Source organism: Pseudophryne corroboree, chromosome 2 (genome assembly GCF_028390025.1).
Source record: "Pseudophryne corroboree isolate aPseCor3 chromosome 2, aPseCor3.hap2, whole genome shotgun sequence".
Classification (NCBI taxonomy): Eukaryota; Metazoa; Chordata; class Amphibia; order Anura; family Myobatrachidae; genus Pseudophryne; species Pseudophryne corroboree.
In genome coordinates, this window is record NC_086445.1 from 496,453,045 (window position 1) to 496,478,583 (window position 25,539).

Here is a 25,539-nt window from a genome sequence, read left to right on the forward strand (position 1 = left end):
TTTATTCGGTTCTGTCCAGTCTCCACAATGGCCTGTAACAAAGGCCCCAGAGGGCACCACAAGTGCCGTCCACCGTATGGCATATTTTTCCAGCACCTTTCTGGAGGGGAATCCCATAAATCGGCCCAATAGATGCATATTCTATTTTAGTGAATTTGTGTATAGATAGATATGCACCATATTTATTTCCCCTTTTTTTAGACGGGAGGGGGCACCAAAATCTAACTTGCCTCCAGGCGACTGGGATGAACTTACGCCACTGATTACACATATACACACACATCCTTGCTGCGATGCAACATTCTGCATGCAGCATGGCGTGTTGAGCTGTGACGATTTGCAGGAGGCTATCACTCCATTAATTCCATTGGCAATTAACTGAGCAATCGCCAGCTGCGAATAGTCGCAGCCTGGCAAACCATGCAGCAAGCCATGTTGCAGCATGTCATATCGCAGCAAAGATGAGCATGTATACATCTGTGTATATACTGTATATACACACACACACATACACACATGCTGACCCTTGATGAAGGAGTGATCCGAAACGGGACGTCGGGATGGCCATTTGCAGTTCCATGCACTTTATTCTTGTGCCTCTGAAATGATGAGTATTATGCTGCTATGATGATTAAAGCTGGATGGCTGAATTTCTTCTGTGATACGTATTAAATTAACTTTTCTGCATTTTCATAATATAGGTGGTGTGCTGGTTCTCTGTTAATGCTACGCCGTGGGCATATTTCAGTGCTGGTTTTCATCAGGGGACTCTCACCACCTCGCTGCTGTCCTCGCGCTAGGCCACGACCCTACGTGTTTTGTCACCCAAGACTTCGTCAGAGGGCTGTCCTAGTGTAGCTCAGTCACTCCATTTATTTTCCACTGGTTCAATCAGGGAGTTTCACCAACAAACATATATAGTGGCAGATTCTCAATTAGCTTAGTGATTTCATTCAAGTGCTTGAAAGGGAGGGGTATTTCTAAGCAAGAAAAAAAGGCATTTTGTTTCCCCCAGAACCCTGAATGATAACAGTAACCAGATTTAAATCCCACACAATATTGGAATTCAAAGATCTCAGTTACATATATTTGTGCAAATCTACGAATAAGTCCCAAAGCCGCGTCAAGGCATCTCTGTATATTTGCTGCGCTATCCACAGGTCCTTAAAAAAGGGGTGGTAGTCTTTAAGAAAGTATAAAAGTACCAAACTTCGGAACCCCGAAGAAAAGGCCACAGACAGTCTGGATAAATTCAGTTTAGAGGTGTTGAAGATGTCAAATGGCGGTGATTAGCAGATATATATCGTGGAGAAATATCAAGGGAGCTTCTTATGGGTACGCACCATACTCACTTGTACAGTATGCGTGAAACGTTCATAAAGGTTTCTTTCTCCTCCTTCACCGCAGTGGGTACTGTCGATCTTCTTTCTTTTTAGTGGCCCCTCATACAATAAAAAGGAACAGACAGGGGTGGAAACCCCAATAGTGTAATACGCTCGATGCACTTGCGTCAAACAGATACAGGAAAACCATGGAAGTAATAGGAATCCTTATTATAAGTAGGGAACATACCGTACTTGCATGCAAACAAATAAACAACTCCTATAAAGGTATCTTTCAAAGGTGCAAACAATAGAAGGGTGAGGCGTACCTCAAACTCACGTTCTATGGATGTTATCAGGACACATCAAGGTTTCTTTTAATGAGAGCTTCCCGTTTCTTCCTTATGGCATTCCCATCGGGACCACAGGATACATAAAAACCCACAAAGGAGAAGGTTTTATGATAATGTATCCGTTTATTACAAGAAATTCGTAAAACATAAAGTAAAACTTATTTTTAAAACATGAGTCACCATGCATAAACCATGGAAGGACACATCCCAATACTGAGAGGTAGTTGTGAAAAAAAGCACAGACCTGGGGTGTGGAGAATCCAGACTCCCACACTCCTGGAAACTGGTCTCCTGGGTATTGGGGTGAACCTCCTTAACCACCAACGCGTTTCAACTAAAACGTCTTTGTCAAGGTGTCCCGATGGGAACGCCATAAGGAAGAAACAGGAAGCTCTCATTGAAAGAAACCTTGATGTGTCCTGATAACATCCATAGAACATGAGTTTGAGGTATGCCTCACCCTTCTATTGTTTGCACCTTTGAAAGATACCTTTATAGGAGTTGTTTATTTGTTTGCATGTAAGTACGGTATGTTCCCTACTTATAATAAGGATTCCTATTACTTCCATGGTTTTCCTGTATCTGTTTGACGCAAGTGCATCGAGCGTATTACACTATTGGGGTTTCCACCCCTGTCTGTTCCTTTTTATTGTATATGGGGCCACTAAAAAGAAAGAAGATCGACAGTACCCACTGCGGTGAAGGAGGAGAAAGAAACCTTTATGAACGTTTCATGCATACTGTACAAGTGAGTATGGTGCGTACCCATAAGAAGCTCCCTTGATATTTCTCCACGATATATATCTGCTAATCACCGCCATTTGACATCTTCAACACCTCTAAACTGAATTTATCCATACTGTCTGTGGCCTTTTCTTCGGGGTTCCGAAGTTTGGGACTTTTATACTTTCTTAAAGACTACCACCCCTTTTTTAAGGACCTGTGGATAGCACAGCAGAAGGCGGACCCTTGTATCCAGTTTATAATTGTTTGTGGAGATAGAGTGACATCTCCCTGTACGCCCTCACTGCAGCCATCTGTGAGCGCAGTAGATCTTCACCTCACCTTGTGTTTGTATCTCTGTATATTTGGGGTCCCTAGCGCTATATCTAGGTGCAGGGTGTGGCACCCAAAAAAATCAGCATAAGCCAGAAATCCCATTGCAGCATACCAGTGAAAAAACTATAGTGTTAATAAATTAGTGGTAGGAAGCGAAGCTATAAAGGAAGTGATACAAAAATGAGATGTAATTAAAATGGAGAAATAGTGTTAAAGAAATTAGTAAGTGATAAGTGTTAATAGAATGTAAAGGTATGCCACACTAAAGCTATCTAGCTCAGCCAGTCCAGAGGCACCACACCGCACACCTCCATTGCCCCAATCTGGGTCTATGATTAACCGGCAAGGAGTCACATGATAATTGCTCCTTACTTAAATATATCTAAGCTAAGAGCTACCTACCTTGGAGCAAACCTATAATGCTCCATATGGCATGTCAGGGCCTGCACCTCCTCCTAATGCAGGAACCTCTCTGCCTCTCACAATAGACATATATAGTTGCAGATGCTCAATTAGCTTAGTGATATCATTCAGGTGCTTGAAAGGGAGGGGTAGTTCTAAGCAAGAAAAAAAGGCATTTTGTGTCCCCCAGCACCCTGAATGATAACAGTAACCAGATTTAAATCCCACACAATATTGGAATTCAGAGATCTCAACTACATATATTTGGCGCAAATGTATGAATAAGCCCCAAAGCCACGTCAAGGCCTCTCTTTATATTTGGGTACCCTAGCGCTATATCTAGGTACAGGGTGTGGCACCCCAAAAAATCAGCATAAGCCAGAAAGCCCGGGGCAGCATACCAATGAAAAAACTATAGTGTTAATAAATTAGTGTTAGGAAGCAAACGTCACAAAAAGCTTTCATACATTGTTGAGATTGTTTAGATCTCAGCTCAGCAAATTTAGACATTTGTAAAACAATAATGCAGCAATAAACAATGGATAAAACAACAAATAGAATGAAATACAACGCTGCGGGACGGCGATGGGGACGATTTGCGCCCCCAGTTTCGCAAATGTGTTCCTAGGGGAATGGGAGCAAGAATATATTTATTCTAATAACCCTTATGCCAAAAATGTGGTTTTATATAAATGCTATATTGATGACCTGATAGTAGTATGGGACAGGTCGGAAGAGTTCTTTTTGGAGTTTGTACAACATATACATGTCAATGATTATAATTTAAGTTTTACTTTTAATACTCATAAAAAGGAGATCCAATTTCTGGATCTAACCCTTACAGTGGAAGATTGCTCCAAAAGTATTAATACTCGCACCTATTTTAAACCTGTTGATAGCAATAACTATTTAGAGTATAATAGCTGTTATTATAGCAAATGGAAAAAAATCCTTTCGTTTTCTCAATTAATAAGACTAAGGCGCAACTGTAATCATGTCGAGATACAGTATTTGGGGGAGATTCAAATGTTTGAAAAGTCAGTTGGGAGTCTGTTTTTTCCTATCTAATAGACAGGGAAAAACAGACACCCAACCGACTTTTCAAACATTTGAATCTCCCCCTTTGAATAACAAGCATTGATATATGTTAAAAGGTTACAAGAGAAAGGATATCCACAGAGTCTGATAGAAGCAGCTCTTCATAAAACTAGGTCTCTGGATAGAAGGGATTTAATTCTTTATAAAGAGAAAACTAATTTAAGTTTAAAAGAAAAGAATCATTCCTACAAGAGACCCTCTTCTCTGGCGCTTCACACCCTGAACTTAGGTCTAAAACCTTCCCGCACACTTTCCATGCTTGCGATCCTATACGCAAGAAGAAGTAGGTCTCTATACTCTTTGCTAGCCACCTAGCTTTCACCCCCTCCGATATATTGAGGGACCCTGAGGGTAGATATCTGTTGTTAGTAGGGCTGTTGAATGGGACCCCCTACACATTCTTGAATGTTTATGCTCCAAACCAACTACAGGCCCCCTTCTTCCATTCCCTGAATAGCTTCCTAGCTCTGCACAGACGCGGTAATGTGGTTTTGGGTGGGGATTTTAATGTGACCCTGGATAGTGCTCTGGACAGATCTAAACTTCTGCCCAGATCAATGCGCTCCTCTCATCCACGTAACGCAGCTGCTTTGAATCTCTTGCTATCCCAACACCTTCTCTTCGATACATGGAGAGTGATAGAGTCGAACGCTAGGGATTACACTTACTACTCCCCTATTTATGATGTCTACACAAGATTGGACATGCTCTTTTTGAGTACAGAGCCTGCTCAATGTATTCTTGACGCCTCCATTTACCCTAGCACGTGGTCAGACCACGGCCCGAGCCCACACCCTCCCGCTCGCCACCCTACGTGGCGGTTAAATGACAGAATCCTTCTTAATCCCCAAACGAAAGCCCACATAACTGCCGAAATCTCCCATTACTTTAATACAAACACATCTCCGACTATTTCTCCTATGTTACTGTGGGATGCCCACAAGGCGGTCTTACGCGGATGCCTGATTAGCGCCTCCTCTCATAATAAGAAGACTAGAGCCAACCGTATCCGGGAACTCTCGGACTTGGTCACATCCTTTTCGCTGAAACACAAAATGTCAGGGTCCGAAGCGGATCTTTCTGCTTTGTCCTCTGCCAAGGGTGAATTAAATATGCTCTTGACGGCTAAGGTGGAAACTAGCTTGAAATGGCTCAACCAGTCTTTTTACGAAAAGGGGGATAAGGCTGATCGGCTGCTAGCTTCTAGGCTTCGGACTCAACTGGCAAGGAACAACGTCTTGTCTATTCAGTCTTCCCCTGGTAAGAAAACTTGTGATCCTAAACGTATCACCGAGACTTTCTCTCGCTTCTACAAGAAGCTATACAATGCTTATGGGTCCTCACATTCTAGCCCGGATTTTCTTGCGGACGTGCGTGCCTTTATGTCCCACTGCCATCTACCTTGTCTGTCCCCAACGGTTTCCGCGGAACTAAACGCTAGGATCTCCGATGAAGAAATTGCCACCGTCGTTAGAGGTTTAAAATCTAACAAGGCTCCCGGCCCAGATGGCTTCTCAGCCGCCTACTATAAGACTTTTCTGCCCCATCTTATGCCCCACCTTTCAACCCCCTTTAATGCTGTCCTACAGGGAGCTTCTTTTTCCAAATCGGCTCTGGAGGCCAGGATTATAGTTATTCCCAAGGAAGGCAAAGATGCATCCAACTGCGTTAACTATAGACCTATATCGCTACTTAACTCTGACATTAAGATATATGCGAAAATCTTGGCCCTTCGATTGAACAGCGTATCGCACCACCTTGTCCATAATGACCAGGTGGGATTTATCCCTGGTCGCCAAGCCCGCGACAATACGAGGCGGGTCATCAGCCTTGCTCACCATATCAACCTTACACATACCCCTGCTCTTTTGCTTTCTCTGGACGCGGAGAAAGCGTTTGACAGAATAGGTTGGCCCTTTATGTTTGAAACTCTTGCTCACTTTGGCTTTCAGGGGGAATTTGTCACGGGGATTCAGGCTCTGTACTCGGATCCATCTGCACGGGTCTCCGTGAATGGAGTGCTGTCGGACCCTCTGGGTATCTCTAACGGCACCAGACAGGGCTTCCCACTCTCGCCCCTGATATTTGCTCTAGTAATAGAACCGTTGGCAGCACGCATCCGGTCTTTGACCGACATTGGGGGGTTAGAGGTGGGGAGCTCAGTTTACAAGATCTCCCTGTTTGCAGATAATGTCCTCCTTTCGCTTTCTTCACCGCACACTTCTTTGCCGAACCTTCTCAATCTTCTGTCTGATTTCGGACATGTATCGGGATATAAGGTTAACTGGTCCAAAACGGAAGCCCTCCCCTTCCACATTTCTTCTACCCACCTAGCCCGCATGCAATCCAACTTTAAATTTTCTTGGTGTGCTTCTAAAATCCGATACCTGGGGATCTTTATTATGCGCCGCTACGGAGAAATAAGGTCCCTAGGATAGGTTTCTCCACCTTACGCAAACCTGTACAAGAGGGCGGAAGAGGCTTCCCAGATATCCGCCTTTACTATCTGGCTACTCATCTCAGCCAAGCTGTCGCTTGGTTCGCCCCCGCTCAGAACATTCGATGGCTCCAGCTGGAATCTGCACTAGGCCACACTACGTCTTTGTCGTCTTTACTCTCATCCTCCCCCAAGGCTAGATCTCCTCATTTGCAACTGCACCCTGTACTGGAATTCTCCTGCCAGATCTGGGACTACTGCACTCGGCGCTTTCATCTACTGTTATCCCCCTCTTCGCTTACCCCTTTATGGGATAACCCTTCTTTCACCCCGGATCAGTCTCTGACTTGCTCTCGCCCATGGTCGGAAAGGAATATCCGCTTTGTATTGGATGTACTGTCTGAGGGTACGTGCGCGCCTTTATCGGATATCATAACAAAATATAATTTCCCGGAAGCGAACCCTTTTACCTATTTCCAGATAAGACACTTTGTCTCTTCTATATCGAATCCTTCTCCGTTCCAACCTTTATCCACTCTGGAGTCATATAGCTATCATAAACCGCTTGCTCAAGGAATCATCTCCCTACTATACTCCCTTCTTCAGGTTTGGGGTCAGTCGACGATCCCGGCTTTTGTTCTCCAGTGGGAACGGGACCTAGGTCCGCCGCCTGCTGACCATGATTGGTCGGATGTCTTCACTGCTGCCGCACAATCCTCCATCTCAACGCTAGTAAAGGAAAACACTTACAAAATATTATATAGGTGGTACTTTGTCCCCTCTAGACTCCACAAGATGTTCCCTTCCTCTTCGCCCGCGTGCTGGAGAGGCTGCGGCGGCCATGGCTCTTTCCTCCACATCTGGTGGACGTGTCCCAAGATCATGTTATTTTGGGACTCCGCCGCACACCTGATAAGTACAGTGCTCCAGACCCAGATATCTAAAGACCCTTGGTCTTTTCTGCTGGGCCTTCCCATTATTAACACACCTCCAAATACCGGTAAATTACTGACACAGATTTTAAATGCTGCTCGATGCTCAATTGCCCTCCATTGGAAACAGAGGGAGGCCCCCCCTATTAAGTGGGTCATTGATAAAGTATGGTACTTCGCAAGCATGGAAAAAATCACTGCATACCTCCATAACAGATCTTTCCAGTTTCTTTTGATTTGGGAATTATGGTTCAACTCTCAAGCTCCAGCACGTAGAATACGCTCCCCTGAGGGTTCCGTGGCACTCCTACTGTGATTTTGGTAGTCTCGTAATCTATCGAGTAGGTATGTGACCATCCTTAATATTACCTTTTCGTGTACCTTAAGTATTACCTTCTATTTTACACTAACGCTCCGAGCGGTATCTGCTGTATAAAGAGGCGCACCGGCGGACCCTCCGACTCTCTCTTCTCTCCCTACTCTATACTTTCCTCGCCTTTCCCCTCTCTTCTCTTTTCTTGCTTTCTCTTTATCCTTCTTCTCTCTACTGATACAGTCACGAGATTGTTTTTTTTTTTTTTTTGTTCCTATTTAATCGGAGTGCTTTGGTCGCTCTCAGTGTATACTTTATCTCTATTTCTTTACTTATCAACGTGATGTTTTTTCATTATGGGAACCCCATGATCTTTGTTTTTCAATTATATCTCTGCTCTAGGTATAATGTTGTTTTACGGATATGCTCTCCCCACGTGTTGTGGGGGGCTAATGTAACCCTATATAACTTGAAAATTAAATAAACAATTTAAAAAAAAATAGTTCAAAATAAACACAGAATTTGAAGTAAAAAAATAAAAAATAAAATAAAAGAATCAACATACGTGTTCATTTGTAACACAATATAATGCACAAGGGACGATTATTTGTAACCTTTTAAATAAGCATTGCCATGTGCTAAAAATGGACCCTACACTTAAAGATACTATTCCTGAAAAACCTGAAGTAGTTTTTAGAAGGGCTAAAACCCTAAAAAATGTTCTAGCACCCAGTGATCTACCTTTGTTGGCAATAGAAACTAAATTTAGCACAAAAAAAAACATTTTTGGAAAAAATTACATGGGCTTTTTTGCCTACGGAGGCTGTAAAATGTGTGCACACGGCCTTGCAGGCAAAAAAAGCCTTTAGTGATAGTGAGGATAAAAGAGATTTTAAAATAAAGTCTCATAAATTGTAATACCACATAAGCGGTTTACATGCTCATTTGTGCATGCGGGAAAAAATATATCGGTAAAACAAAGAGAGTGCTAAAGTTGCGTATCCTTGAACATTATAAAAATATTAAAAATAAGTGTTTAAATCATAGTGTACCCTGGAATTTCCGGGATGGAAACCCTCATTTGGGTGGTCATTCCGAGTTGTTCGCTAGCTGCTTTCGGTCGCTGTACTGCGATTAGGCAAAAAAAGTAAATTATGCGCTACTTTCACAATGGTCGCAGTTTCACACAAGGTCTAGCGACGCTTTTCAATCGCACTGCTGGCCGCAGAGTGATTGACAGGAAGTGGGTGTTTCTGGGAGGTAACTGACCGTTTTCAGGGAGTGTGTGTAAAAATGCAGGCGTGTCAGATACAAACGCAAGCATACCTGGGGAAACGCGGGCGTGGCTGGGGAAACGCGGGCATGGCTGACCAAACGCAGGGCGTGTTTGCGACGTCAAAACAGGAACTAAATAGTCTGAAGTGATCGCAAGCTAGGAGTAGGTCTGGAGCTACCATGAAACTATACAATCTTTTTTTGTAGCCGCGCTGCGATCCTTTCGTTCGCACTTCTGCTAAGCGAAGATACACTCCCAGAGGGCGGCGGCTTAGCGTTTGCACGGCTGCTAAAAGCAGCTAGCGAGCGAACAACTCGGAATGAGGGCCCTGGTGCGGTTTGTAGGATTAGAACATGTAACTTTGAATCATCGTGGAGGAGACAGATTGAAACTCCTGGTCAAACGAGAAACGTATTGGATCCTCACACTTAATACTTTGCATCCTGCTGGTCTAAATGAGGGGTTTGAAATTACCCCGTTTATTGAATAGCTATTGTTTGCTTCCTAGAAAGTATTACGATAGAGGAGTAAAATATATGACTCTTGATAAGTGTTTAGAATCTTGTGAGGTTCGTATAGGGATTTTTTAACTTGTTTGTATTTTTTAATACGTTTTTCTATGGAGAAAGTTTTTATTTTGCATTTTAACTTGTCAAAATGTGCTTGATATAATGTAATCATGCTTCAATTGATTTATTGTTGGTGAAACTCCCTGATTGAACCAGTGGAAAATAAAAGGAGTGACTGAGCTACGCTAGGCCAGCCCCCTGACGGTCTTGGATGACGAAACGCGTAGTAGCGGCGCCTAGCGTGAGGACTGCAGCGAGGTGGTGAGAGTCCCCTGATGTGGTGAAGTCCTTATTTTGAATTAAATGCTGTTACAGAGTAATTCCATATATCCATTTTAGAGATACAAAGAATGAATGATAATATTGGCTTTTGTAACCTGAAGCCGAATTAACATCCCTACACTGTAGCCTTGGCCAATTAGCATTTAAATAACCAAGCTCACATGGCCAGCTCAGCTCACTGATACAGCTAGCCCACATGCTGTGAAAGACACACCCACAGGTATGAATATACTGTACCCACTTGAAATCAGAGCTCACTCACTCATCACCAGGACCGATCTCCTTACTAAGGCTAAGTATTGTATACACATGGCTTAATGGCATAGAATAGTTAAATATGTGTTTGTGATAAAGTAGTTGTGAAACGATTAGCATAGAATAGTTAATCTGGAGATACAAATGGCTTAAGGTTAATGATACTTGTGCAATTATGTGATTGTTATGTGTTGGTGATAATACTCTATGAAATCTGTAATGAATTGGAACAGTAGACAATCTGTAGCATAGCATTCCTGGTATACATTCCTGGTATGGTGATTTATAACAAATTGTAGTGGTTTTGTATGGTGCATCTTGCTGAAGTATAGAAGTCAACACATACTTCCTTTTGTTACTGTAGTCATGTGCTTGTAGCAATGGCATGCTGATACTTGTGGTTACCTGGTGATCTGGTCTTGTGATGGCTCATATGGACAGCATGAGATGTGTGGTGCTGGTCCTGGAAGGCTGGAATTAGTTGGTTTTAGGCCTGAAAAGTTAGCATAATGCGGTACAGACTGGGATTGGCATATAATTACAGGCTACATTATATAACATAGCCAGCATACCATATGCTCTGGTTATTGAGATACTGTGTTGGTTTGGAATTGTGAAAGGTGATTAGATGGCTTAGAATTGTAATATCAGCACATATCCATTATGTTGAAGCTTATACGTTTTGCAATATAGTGGAGTCTTATGGCTTCTGCTATGTGATTATGGTGTAGCAAAGAATGCCATGTGTTTGGACTTGCAAATCTAAAATGGCTGCTGCCATTCCCTTTTGAACCATATGTTACAGACTTTGGAATCATGGGAGTTTTCCCAAAATGGAGTCTAGCTTCTGTCCCATGCGGTCTGTGGACAATGCAGCCACATGCTGCCCCTCCCCCCCACACACACACACACACACACACACACACACACACATACATATACCAAAACCAATACCCTAAGATATTTCTTTAAGATATATATTGTCCAATATATATCAATAAATCTAGGATTTAGCCGAGTGCTTTGAGTAAATATCTCCCTAGTAATAAATACACACATACAGTACAGTACATACATCTCTCACACTCCTTTCATCCTATTTGTTTCTTATATAGTTTGAATCTGTGAAACTATTATATGGTGACTTGCATTGTATTTGACCAATACTGTTTAATGATAAAAGTGAATTCTATGAGTAGCAATTGTTTGTTGAAATACATTCTTATGATTTACATTCTATATGACTGGCGTGCATTCTTATATGAACAGAATATTCCTAATAATTTAAAGATATATATGTCTAGATGCAAACTCTGCGGGTTTGTTAATAAAAGGTACACAATTAGTGATGAATTATTATAAATCACTAAAGGGTTAAAATTATACATTTGCTTCAAAGATATTGGGGGTAATTCCAAGTTGATCGCAGCAGGAATTCTGTTAGCAATTAGGCAAAACCATGTGCACTGCAGGGGAGGCAGATATAACATGTGCAGAGAGAGTTAGATTTGGGTGGGGTGTGTTCAATCTGCAATCTAATTTGCAGTGTAAAAATAAAGCAGCCAGTATTTACCCTGCACAGAAATAAAATAACCCACTTAAATCTATATCTCTCTGCACATGTTATATCTGCCCCCCCCTGCAGTGCACATGGTTTTGCCCAACTGCTAAAAAATTTCCTGCTGCGATCAACTTGGAATTACCCCCATAATGTAATATAATACAAGCAATAGAATCAGAGAAAAGGAGGGCAACAGAGAAGGAAAAAGTATACCCCCTTATCACGACCCCTTATCAAATGCTATACGTATGGTGGTTGATACCGCCAGCTGTGGTAATAATCTTGTCAATTGTGTGTGGAAAGTTGATGGAATAAACCTAATTTTAAACGGATTCATGTATTATGGAGCGCCCCTTTTTTCTTTGATTTTTAGATTGTATCACCATTTGTGGATATTGGTGCTTAAAAGGAGCTGCTGATCAAGTGGATTGAAGTGCAAGGAGACTGTATTGGAATCCCATTGTTGAAAGGGACAGGCTGCTAGTCTTTGAAAAGAACCCTGGGACGTCTTGTTCCATGTGATGGTTTGTGAAACATACTGAATGTTGCGCATAAACTTTCATCCATTTCATATTTTATATATATATATATATATATACACACATACATATACACACACATTAAAGAGGATCCCCACCTCTGTTGCCGTTGAACACCACTTGTTGCAGTCATATACCGGGAGTGCCACCATTGCTATATTGATTTGTATGAACCCACAGGATAGGCACCTTGACTGATACATATTTGTAGCAATAGTGAAAAGCACTGAACTCTATATGTACATACTAGATAGAAAGATAGACAGATAGATAGATAGATAGATAGATAGATAGATAGATAGATAGATAGACAGATGTTTAAACAATAAGCTTTAATCCATGGCATTCAACTGTATGTGGTGCCTGAGATTCAGTATGTGAGCGCAAGCTAACTCCATCAAAGTCTTTCCTTCTGGCCGGTCCCTACACTGACCCACAAAAACACGAGAAGTGCTCTGCATCCTTTGCCACTATGCTCCATACAATTTATACACAAACTATGCATTATAATCTAAACATCAACTAGCACACATTGCAGTGACGTGCGGTGAGGTCAGATGCTGGGAAGCACTGACAGCTAATTTATTGGCTCGCGGTGGCCATCTTGAATTTAAAAAATGCAGCTGAGGCGCCATTTTTGAAACTGGTACCACTCCGCTGCCAAACTCTGCAGAATGGCAGTAAGGGATCTCGGATCCTTGCCTGCCACTATGGCTACCTCCGCCGCCAATGCCGCCCGCACCTCCGCTGCGTCCGCCACCTCTGAAGCCTGCACCTCCGCCGCGACCCGCCATCTTCCTCTATGGAAGATGCAGTTTCTCCATCAGAGTATGGCCTCCTATGTGAGCAGTCAAGTAGCTGTGTATGCAAACTACTTTCACCGACACAACTGCAACGCTCCCGTATCATGTCCATAAGATGGACCATCTCTGTGGGCACCTTCTTGTCAATGCCCAAGAATGCCTTCTACATTTTCAATACACTTCTCCCTGCATGCACCTAACATTACAACTACAACTATGTATGCACACAGTCGGCATGGTGTGCAGTAGCGGATTTAGGGGCGGCACTTGCTGGGGGAGGGGTGGGTGGCACACCTGGCTGATAAGGGCCAGATGATTCTTTTTTTTCGTCATTACAGTATGTATATATATATATATATATATATATATGTATATACATATACACACACATATACACATACAGAAAGTTCAGCACTCACCATAGCAAGCTCACTTATCCTCACAACATCAATAAATAAATGATGGAGGTTTAGTTAGTGAATTGGCCAATGCACAGAAGCCTGCAAACCGCTCGCCAAGGTACCCCACCTTCATGCAGGTCCTACGCTATCACAAAGTCTCAAAAATTAAAACCTGGGAACTGTATCACACATAATATAACTGCAAACATGCCAACTAGGTTTAATGTGTATCTGCCAAACATCTTATGGCTTTCAAAGGTACACTAGTCACTGGCTGATAAATGACTAAGGACACAGGTTTAGAACAAAATGAGATTACACAGGGGTGCATGAAAAGGCCTGTGACCAAGGTTAATAAGAGTTAACCAAAGATTAACCCTGCAATATACAAACAAATCTAGATATATATCTATCTACAGTATATATTATATAGCAAATGATGGGAGTAAGAAAATGGGCAACAAATTGGGGTCCGGGAGCTGATAGTAGGGTGAGGTTGGGGCTGCTTTGGTGGTCTCGAGGCATCCAGACTGGCACCCGAAAAGAAGGGGCAATGATGTGATGAAGGGGAAGGGGGCCAGTCATGTGCCTAGGGACAGGCTGACCCCTAAGTTCGGCTCTGCTGGTGTACATTAGACGCATGCGCAGTAGTAGAAATTGTCAGTGACCATGACTCAGCCCCCATGTGTTTTTTTATTTTTCTTTATTTTTATGTTTAGTATTAATTATGGATGTTGTTGGATTGGGGAAAGGGGGGGCATCTCCACAGGGTGCTCATAGACCTGGAGCCGGCCCTGCCTCTGAGCATCTTTATTTCCTAACTTTAACTCCTGAATTTAGGTGGGCATCTCAGGTGAAATGTACTAGGGGTTGCAGAAAACTTTATACAATTGTTTCTGAAGTGGCAAACAATGTATATTAGACTGAATTAGACTGATAGATTCATGTTACAGATATGTCCACTTACTGTACATCTATCCTCCATCCACGTTAACCACTTAACTGGCATTGTCAGATTACATGCGACCACGCCGCCCCACTGTGTCCCCCATTGTCTGACAAAGAAATCTGTTCTGCAGATGTGCATAATATAATATTTAAAAAAAAAAAACGTTTTAAACTATATTACATATTAAAAAAATTAAAACAAACAATTTTATGAACCGTTTTGAAGAGAAAAGTAATCAGTTAAGTGGTTAAATGGCCTTTCTAGTCATGCCATGCTGTGGCGAGACATGGTAGCGCCGAGCGTCTTTACCTGCGACTTTTTCTCATTAAAATGTATTTTATTCGCAAAACGATGCTAATAGGACACACGAGCAGCTTATGCGGATTGTGCAACCGTGGCTGTATCTGCATACAAAATAGTACATTACAGTGTTTTTTCTAGAAAACCCTAAAATGTACCATTTCGTATGCAGATACAGCCACAGACGCACAGAGAATATTGGCATGCTGCTTATAATTTTAATCAGCAGAATCTGCTTGTGCCTCCTATGTGCATAGTGATACGAATAAGACACATTTTTCGTCAAAATAAGACACCTGGTTAGGGCCGGTGCTAGGGTGTTCGGCGCTTCCCTGCAAACTATAAATTTGCGCCCTCCCGTACTTTACAAAGGGACAGCGCACATAGGCCCTCATTCCGAGTTGTTCGCTCGTTGCCGAGTTTCGCTATATTGCGATTAGTTGCTTACTGCGCATGCGCAAGGGTCGCAGAGCGCATGCGCTTAGTTATTTGACTCAAAAGTTAGGTATTTTACTCACGGCATAACAAGGATTTTTCATCGTTCTGGTGATCGGAGTGTGATTGACAGGAAGTGGGTGTTTCTGGGCGGAAACTGGCCGTTTTATGGGAGTGTGCGAAAAAACGCTGGCGTTTCTGGGAAAAACGCAGGAGTGTCTGAAGAAACGGGGGAGTGTCTGGGCGAACGCTGGGTGTGTTTGTGACGTAAAACCAGGAACGAAACTGACTGAACTGATCGCAATGGCTGAGTAAGTCTGGAGCTACTCAGAAACTGCTAAGAAATTTCTATTCGCAATTCTGCTAATCTTTCGTTCGCAATTCTGCTAAGCTAAGATACACTCCCAGAGGGCGGCGGCCTAGCGTGTGCAATGCTGCTAAAAGCAGCCTATTTACAGCCCTGTGTGCAGGGTACTTTTACCCATTTGAAAGATTCAAGTGTGCTATTAAAGAGGTTGTCACAGATAGATCAAGTCCCCGAGAATGTCACATTGGCCACGATAGACGTCACAAGCCTGTACACATGCATACCGCATGAACAGGGCTTACAAGCCGTGCGACAGCTGATCACAGGCAACAGTGCATACACAGGCCCTGACATAGATTTTTTCATTTCACTATTGCGTTTCACTCTCACACATAATTTTTTCATTTTTGATGGCGTCTACTATAGACAGCGAACGGGGTGTGCCATGGGGTCGGCCGTGGCACCCTCGTTCGCCAATGCCTACATGTGGGAGGTGGAGCGGGCATTATTCTTCACCAACCCTGACATTGCCCACAGACTGTTCATCTATTATAGATATATAGATGATTTGTTAGTGTTTTGGAGAGATGAAGCGCAGGATCTTTGTGATCTTGTAGCAGCACACAACTCCACAGATAGTCCTGTGAAACTGACTATGAGTTATAGCAAAACCGAGATATGTTTCTTGGACGTCCAGCTGACACTGGGAGATAGGAGTTTGGAAACGAGCCTATATAAAAAACCGTCTGATCGGAATACGCTCTTGAGATATGACAGTTTCCACCCTAAATCCACGCTACAGGGCTTACCGTATTCCCAGTTCCTCAGGGTGTGCAGGGTTAATAGTAACACCAAGGTGAAAGAGACACAATTGGAGGAAATGGAGCAGAGGTTTGCCGAGAGAGGGTATCCATGCGACCTCCTCCGCACAGCCAAACAAAAAGCTGCAGCTAAAAATAGGGAGGAGTTATTATCACCCAGACAGGCACAGGATATGACCAAAGTCATTCCATGGATCACTGAATTCAGCACCCAGAGTGAACAAAGTGCAAAGAAGCTGCGTCAACTGTGGCCTTTGGTGGCCACTGACCCAGACTTAAAGTCCTTTCGAGACAAGAGAGTGATGCCCAGTTATACACGAGGCAGAAACATCAGAGACTGGTTAGTTAAAACTGATATGACCAGGTTTAAACCACCTCCTCCTAGGCATTTTCTATCCCGCAAAAATGGCTGTTTTAAGTGCTCAGGCTGCACTACGTGTACCCACATGTCTCCCGGAGACAGCATCTCACATCCCTTCTCGGGTAAGAAATTTAACATCAGATGGCCCCTTACGTGTACCTCGAAATATGTGGTTTATGCCATTATTTGCCCATGCGGGCGTTATTATATTGGTAAAACGGAATGCCAATTCAAGGTGAGGATGGCGCAACATAGGCTTGCCATCAGAAACGCGCTGTCAACTGGGGAGGGTGAGCAGCCAGTGGCCAAGCATTTTCTCGAACACAGGCATAGCATGGCCACATTCAAACATCGCATCATTGACCATGTCCCCGAGGCCCCTCGGGGGGGCAACAGGGGCAAGAAATTGCTACAGCTTGAGTCTAGGTGGATACATAGGCTCAATACACTTAAACCAGGCGGGCTCAATGAGAGCCTGGGCCTCATCAATTTTTTATAAATAGTTTTTATAATCTGTTATAACTTCTCAGGTATGTTCATAATTGTCGTGACCTGCACATCTTGTTATTACTGTATAGATCCACAAGGTGTCTTCTATGAGGCAGCATATTTCTTGCCCCATGAGGGCCTGATTTACTAGGAAGCCTTTATAGGTGTCAGCGCAGGATGTTATTTTATTAATGTAGTAATCATATGGAGGTTCTTAAGTGGCACAGAGTGATCTAGACGCACCGTAATGTTGTTATTCACATTTACTGAGTTTTAATCCACTATGCACAAATAGGTGCCCACTTGAAAATAGGGACACCGTCTGTTTTAAATAATTGCAAAGCTCATCTAGATCGACTAGATATATTTTTTAAACTATTTTTACATTATGCAACACGATTATTGTATGGTTATGTTATTTGGATGCACTTAATCTGTATTGCCATTTATGCTGCAGTCTTATTGCCAGACACGATGTTCATACACTTGCTTTTGTTATTGTTTAGCGTCTCCATGGTCACACAGGAGGGAGCCGCGACGTCACTTCCGGTTTCGCCGGAGTGAGCAGTGACGCCTGCCGGAAGCCTGAGTGGCGTGGCCAGAGGAGAACGGACGTGGGGATTCTGATGTGGGGGTAAGTTCACTGTTATATAAGTCTGTTTGTACCACTTGTGCAGTTATCCTGACGAAGGGGAGTTGGTCCCCGAAACGTAGATCGCACCTAATACAAGTTTTGCACTGTTTCTAAGTCTCTGAGTGCCGCCTCTTTCTGTCGTCGTGGGTAATCTGGGGTGACCCCCCAGGGGAGGGCACCTGAGCAAGTCGGTCCTACGGGATTTCTGGAGTGCCGGAGCATTTTTTGTTGTTATATATATATATATATATATATATATATATATGTATATACATATACACACACATATACACATACAGAAAGTTCAGCACTCACCATAGCAAGCTCACTTATCCTCACAACATCAATAAATAAATGATGGAGGTTTAGTTAGTGAATTGGCCAATGCACAGAAGCCTGCAAACCGCTCGCCAAGGTACCCCACCTTCATGCAGGTCCTACGCTATCACAAAGTCTCAAAAATTAAAACCTGGGAACTGTATCACACATAATATAACTGCAAACATGCCAACTAGGTTTAATGTGTATCTGCCAAACATCTTATGGCTTTCAAAGGTACACTAGTCACTGGCTGATAAATGACTAAGGACACAGGTTTAGAACAAAATGAGATTACACAGGGGTGCATGAAAAGGCCTGTGACCAAGGTTAATAAGAGTTAACCAAAGATTAACCCTGCAATATACAAACAAATCTAGATATATATCTATCTACAGTATATATTATATAGCAAATGATGGGAGTAAGAAAATGGGCAACAAATTGGGGTCCGGGAGCTGATAGTAGGGTGAGGTTGGGGCTGCTTTGGTGGTCTCGAGGCATCCAGACTGGCACCCGAAAAGAAGGGGCAATGATGTGATGAAGGGGAAGGGGGCCAGTCATGTGCCTAGGGACAGGCTGACCCCTAAGTTCGGCTCTGCTGGTGTACATTAGACGCATGCGCAGTAGTAGAAATTGTCAGTGACCATGACTCAGCCCCCATGTGTTTTTTTATTTTTCTTTATTTTTATGTTTAGTATTAATTATGGATGTTGTTGGATTGGGGAAAGGGGGGGCATCTCCACAGGGTGCTCATAGACCTGGAGCCGGCCCTGCCTCTGAGCATCTTTATTTCCTAACTTTAACTCCTGAATTTAGGTGGGCATCTCAGGTGAAATGTACTAGGGGTTGCAGAAAACTTTATACAATTGTTTCTGAAGTGGCAAACAATGTATATTAGACTGAATTAGACTGATAGATTCATGTTACAGATATGTCCACTTACTGTACATCTATCCTCCATCCACGTTAACCACTTAACTGGCATTGTCAGATTACATGCGACCACGCCGCCCCACTGTGTCCCCCATTGTCTGACAAAGAAATCTGTTCTGCAGATGTGCATAATATAATATTTAAAAAAAAAAAACGTTTTAAACTATATTACATATTAAAAAAATTAAAACAAACAATTTTATGAACCGTTTTGAAGAGAAAAGTAATCAGTTAAGTGGTTAAATGGCCTTTCTAGTCATGCCATGCTGTGGCGAGACATGGTAGCGCCGAGCGTCTTTACCTGCGACTTTTTCTCATTAAAATGTATTTTATTCGCAAAACGATGCTAATAGGACACACGAGCAGCTTATGCGGATTGTGCAACCGTGGCTGTATCTGCATACAAAATAGTACATTACAGTGTTTTTTCTAGAAAACCCTAAAATGTACCATTTCGTATGCAGATACAGCCACAGACGCACAGAGAATATTGGCATGCTGCTTATAATTTTAATCAGCAGAATCTGCTTGTGCCTCCTATGTGCATAGTGATACGAATAAGACACATTTTTCGTCAAAATAAGACACCTGGTTAGGGCCGGTGCTAGGGTGTTCGGCGCTTCCCTGCAAACTATAAATTTGCGCCCTCCCGTACTTTACAAAGGGACAGCGCACATAGGCCCTCATTCCGAGTTGTTCGCTCGTTGCCGAGTTTCGCTATATTGCGATTAGTTGCTTACTGCGCATGCGCAAGGGTCGCAGAGCGCATGCGCTTAGTTATTTGACTCAAAAGTTAGGTATTTTACTCACGGCATAACGAGGATTTTTCATCGTTCTGGTGATCGGAGTGTGATTGACAGGAAGTGGGTGTTTCTGGGCGGAAACTGGCCGTTTTATGGGAGTGTGCGAAAAAACGCTGGCGTTTCTGGGAAAAACGCAGGAGTGTCTGAAGAAACGGGGGAGTGTCTGGGCGAACGCTGGGTGTGTTTGTGACGTAAAACCAGGAACGAAACTGACTGAACTGATCGCAATGGCTGAGTAAGTCTGGAGCTACTCAGAAACTGCTAAGAAATTTCTATTCGCAATTCTGCTAATCTTTCGTTCGCAATTCTGCTAAGCTAAGATACACTCCCAGAGGGCGGCGGCCTAGCGTGTGCAATGCTGCTAAAAGCAGCTAGCGAGCGAACAACTCGGAATGAGGGCCATAATGCTTATACACAGAATGCTCCCTGTAGTAGTGGAACTTACACACGTAACGCCCCCCTGCAGTAGTGATGCTTACACACGTAATGCCCCTTGTACCAGTGTTGCTTACACAAGATTCAGTGACGCTTACACACGTAACACCCCCTGAAGCAGTGATGCTTACACACGTAATGCCCCCTACAGCAGTGACGCTTACACACGTAAAGCACCCTGTAGCATTGACGCTTATACAAGATGCAGTGACGCTTACATGCGGAATTCCCCCTACAGCAGTGACGCTTACACACGTAACGCACCCTGTAGCATTTACGCTTACACACGTAACGCACCCTGTAGCAGTGACGCTTGCACATGTAACACCCCCTGTACCAGTGACACTTAGACACGTAATGCCCCCTGTACCAGTGACGCTTACACACGTAACGCCCCTTGTACCAGTGAGGCTTACACACATAACGCCCCCTGTACCAGTGACACTTGCACACGTAACGCCCCCTGTACCAGTGACACTTGCACACGTAACGCCCCCTGTACCAGTGACGCTTATAGAAGACGCAACACCCCCTGAAGCAGTAACGCTTACACACATTATACTGCACAGTCACACATACACACACATGTACATACTGGGGGTCATTCAGAGTTGATCGCACGTAGCAACTTTTTGCTGCCCGTGCGATCAACTCGACGCCGCCTATGGGGGAGGGCTTTTTTGCATAGCAGGGCTGCGATTGCTTGTGCAGCCCTGCTATGCCAAAAAAGTTGTGTAGAACTAGACCAGGGTAATAGTTACTTACCCTGTGCGATCGATCCAGCGATGCAGGTTCCGGAATTGACGTCAGACATCCACCCTCCAAACGCCTAGACATGCCTGCATTTGCCGAACCACTCCCAGAAAACGGTCAGTTGACGGCCTGGAATGCCTTCCGCCTGTCAATCTTCTTGCGGTCACTGCTGCGACCGCTTTCTTTGTTTGCGGCGTCGTTGCCCGGCGACGGCTGTCACCAGGCAACGACGCGCCTGTGCAATGCAGCCGCCGCGCATGCGCAGTTTCGACCCGATCGCACGGCTGCGAAGAAGTGTAGCGTGCGAGCGGGTCGGAATGACCCCAACTGTACATACATACATACAGTCACACACACACACATACACTCTTTCCAGCAACTTACATAAAAAAGTCTGGAAACTTGTCCTCCTGTGATGCAGGCTGCAGCCTGGTCCCGTGTAGCCCCGCCCCTTATTCTCATGAAGCTCCACCCCCTTTTAGATCCGTCCTGCACACTGTGGAGGTAGAGGGGGCGCCGCAGGGGGAGATAAACAATCGTGAGGCACTATGGAAGCCTGTTCCCAAGTCCAGCAGGCAGGAGCGCACCGAGCACACAGCCACCTTGTTTGCCAGCCATGCCACGCCCCCTGCCCAGCACACTGTGACACGCCCCCCGCCCAGCACACTGCGAGTCTGTGACAGGAGAGGAGGCTTCATGATGCCAGCGCCGCTGCCTGTCATAGAGTTTGACAGACGCAGCAGCTGGCATCAGCAGGGCAGGGGAACTCAGCACAGGGATGCAGAGCAGCAGGGAGAGTGCCTCTCCCCCCTGGCGCCTACCTGCACTGAATCCCTTTGCTGAGCGGTATGCGCCGGGCCTGCACCTGGTGCTAGTGGAGTTGCATGAAACCTGTCCGCTTGCTCACACCAGGCATCTCCCGCTACATGGTGTATTGAGACAAGATGTATGAGGACACATCTGTATGCCTCTAACATTGCCCGTGTTCAAGGAAAAATTGTTCTTATGTTTAAAAATGGATTGGTTAAAGACACATTCTTAAAAAAATTGTAATTCAAAGTACAACACATTATAAAGATATGGGAAAGTATATTGATGCACTTTCCATAGGCATTAAAACGCATATTAGAAAATGCTTTCAAATGATTAATATTGGAGGACCTACCTATCCATTTATAACTTATCACTTTTGGATTTTACACTAGGGGCGGTATATAATTGCATCTGAGATCGGCGGGAGTCTGGTATGGTGGCTGATTTCGGACATATTTTTAAAGGGACAATCCCTTACAAGGCATGGTTTTGCCTTGTAAGTGATCGCCCCTTTAAAAAAATGTTCAAGATCGGCCGGCATCCCGCACCTCCAGCGATCTCGGACACCATTACATCCCACTGTACGCCTGCTTTTCTCTATGGTGTCACCCATCTTCACTTTTATGTTTCCTTTCTCTTGCTTGCTATGTTTGCCACCTTATGCTGCTGAATATTGTCACATGCTTATATCATGTTAGCATAGTTTACTTATGATGACCTGGGGTGTTGTTTGTCTATGTTAGCTGTACAGTATGTAGAAGCAATGGGCCTAATTCAGATCTGATCGCAGCAGCAAATTTGTTAGCTAATGGGCACAATCATGTGCACTGCAGGTGGGGCATATATAACATTTGCAGAGTTAGATTTGCAACCCGCACCTCCGGCCAACTCGGACGGCATTACATCCTATCATGTGTCTTGTCTACACTCCTTGAATGTCTGGGAGACTCCTGAATTCGCCTTGAAAATATTCCAAATCTTGCTTGCTTGCTGCCCCATGGCACAATGAAAAATATCCAGCAGAACAACTTTTAAAAAGCTTTGTTTTGTTAAGTATTTTATTGCAATAAAAGTAACATATGAAGTTTTATATGTGACATATATTGAGTATTGTTTCTCTGGTGTCTGAATAGGAAGATTTAATGTTACCTGAAATCATAGCCCAGAATCACTAACTATAACTGAGGCTGACCAAGCAGAGGGATGTGATCAGGATCCTGGCATTCGGTTTCCCGATAGAATAAAGATTGATCCCAGATGTTAGTACAGGGGTAAAAGTTAGGCACTAGGGGGAGGGTAAGGAAGCTGGGGTTACAGAGGTTAGGATTAGGTTGCGGGATGGAGATTAGGGTAAGGCTGCAGTGATGGGTGGAGGTTAGGATTAGGCTAAGGGGTGGGTTAGGGGTAAGATTAGTGGTACGGTAAAAACACTAACCATGATACGTTGGGATTTTGACCATTGAGATTCTGACTGTCAGGATCCCGACTGCCAGGACTTCATACCTGACCCCCAGCAGTGTCTAGATTGGGTGCATATACAAGGTGTTTAAAAAAAGATGGAACCTGCTTTACGAACAACATTGAGACGATAGCTGAATTCGTCCCAAATGCCTCTTCTTCCACTGAAGTCACCACTGCCGTTATTTTGTTTTTGAGGTCATCCAGATTAGTCGCTAATGGTGGCACAAAAACATGGTCTTTGATGTATCCCCACATGGGGGCCAAGAGTGTTGCGGGGTCGCTATCTTGCAAACGACTGAGTGTAGGTATGTTGGGAGAGCATCTAGTGGCAGTCATTTGAAACTCTATGCTTTGCACTTTCAAGTGGTAAGAGGTTCATTCATGGGCGGTTCGTGGTTACAGAGATATAGCGATTTCAAATTGGGTCCACCTTTTTGAAACATCCTGTATATTCCTTCTTGTATGTATGTTAAATTCAGTGATGTATACTGCTGCACCTTTGTATAATGCCCACATAAACCATCGGGTTCATAGATGTGTGTGTAAATCTGGCTCTGATACTAGCCAGTAACTCCCCAGCCATTGACCTCATGGCACGTTACTGGATAAAAGCATAAAATTGGAAACTACAGTACATTTTGCTTCTGTCTTGTGAAAAACTACTTCAGTCTAGATCAGTGGGGTCTCGGTTTCCAAGATTAATAAGTAGAAGATGGGAATGGAGTTAGGAGTCTTATGGATGAGGGAAAAAGACAGTTAACAAGTGATTACATCAAACAGCATTATACAAGTTTAACACCAAAGATGCTGTAAAAATACATCCATTATAGAGTTTCTTACCCTGATTAAAAAGATCAATGAAATCCAAGCCGCAGTTCACAAGCTCTCTCATCCTAGATAGCACATCTGCCCTGATCACTCCTTGAGGCTGTGGCCCAAGCTCTAAAGCTTAAAAAACAAATCACATTGAAAAATCTAAATGATATAGTAGCTACCAGATATCTAAAAAGGGGGTAAACAGGGGCAAACGCAGGATTTCTAGAGGGGGGTTCCAAATACAATCCACAATCTCCCACTTTGTGGAACTTTGGAGCAAGTGCAGGATTCTGGTGGAGTGGTAGAAGAACCTAGTACCAACTGGACTTTAATGTACGCATTGGTCTTTTTATACACTAGATAGTATATGGAAGACAGTATTAATATTTAACACTATGGGGTCTATTCAATTAGTGTCGGAATTTATGACAAGTCAGAAAAACTGCACTTTTTGACTTTTGGTAGGTCGAATCTGGATTCGACCTATTCAAATCTAGTGCCGTTTTTCCGACTTGTCAGAAAACACTTGGATCGGTGGATTTTGTCGAATTTCCGACAGGTTTTTGGCCTGTTTCGACAATGCAGATTCGACTTTAAAAAAAGTCGGATCGGCATTCTCGAAAATGGACAAAAAACCTGTCAGAAATGCCCGCAACTTGAATAGCGAAGTGACGGATCTGCTCCGTCAGGGAGGATCCGACACTAATTGAATATACCCCTATAGATGGTATATAGTATAGGCTGTATAAAACATTTAACTAATAGAAATAAATAAGTGGTAAGGAAAAGTTAAGCGTCTCATAATAAATAAATAAATATATAAATATACAAATATAATAGAACCAGTATGAGACAGAACTGCACTTTCTAAGCACATTCTTCCACCTAATGGTAAGGTGCCCATCTTGTCTTCCTGGCAGCTACTGTCTGGTCCAGTGCACTGATTGAGGGCTCAAGTCCGCACACAGCAAACTTGGTAGAAGAAGTTTCTACCACTGGGCATGTGCAGCAGCTCTGCTCTGTCCCTTGAACCAGTGGTTCCCAACCTCAGTCCCCAAGTACCCCCAACAGTTTGTGTCTTCCAGGTCACCTAGCAGTTGAACAGTTGTTTCATTACTCACTGACACATTTTAAAAGACCTACAGGTGGAGGTGTATGGGTCGTTGGGTCGACCCAACTTAGGTCGACGCTCATTAGGTGGACCACTGAAGGTCGACATTGCCATTAGGCTGACATGCATTAGGTCGACATGTGCTAGGTCGACAGGTCAAAAGGTCGATATGAGGTTTTTGACTGTTTTTGGTGT

General features: G+C 43.6%; 1 protein-coding gene across 1 annotated transcript in view; it reads right to left on the minus strand.

Annotated features, from left to right (window-relative positions):
• Window positions 1–25,539, minus strand: part of LOC135030801 (N-acyl-aromatic-L-amino acid amidohydrolase (carboxylate-forming)-like) — a 106,525-nt gene that overhangs the window by 29,467 nt on the left and 51,519 nt on the right. Inside the window, exon 5 of the mRNA XM_063953963.1 lies at window positions 24,258–24,365. Coding sequence (XP_063810033.1) covers window positions 24,258–24,365 — 108 coding nt within the window. The remainder of the gene's footprint in view (window positions 1–24,257; window positions 24,366–25,539) is intronic.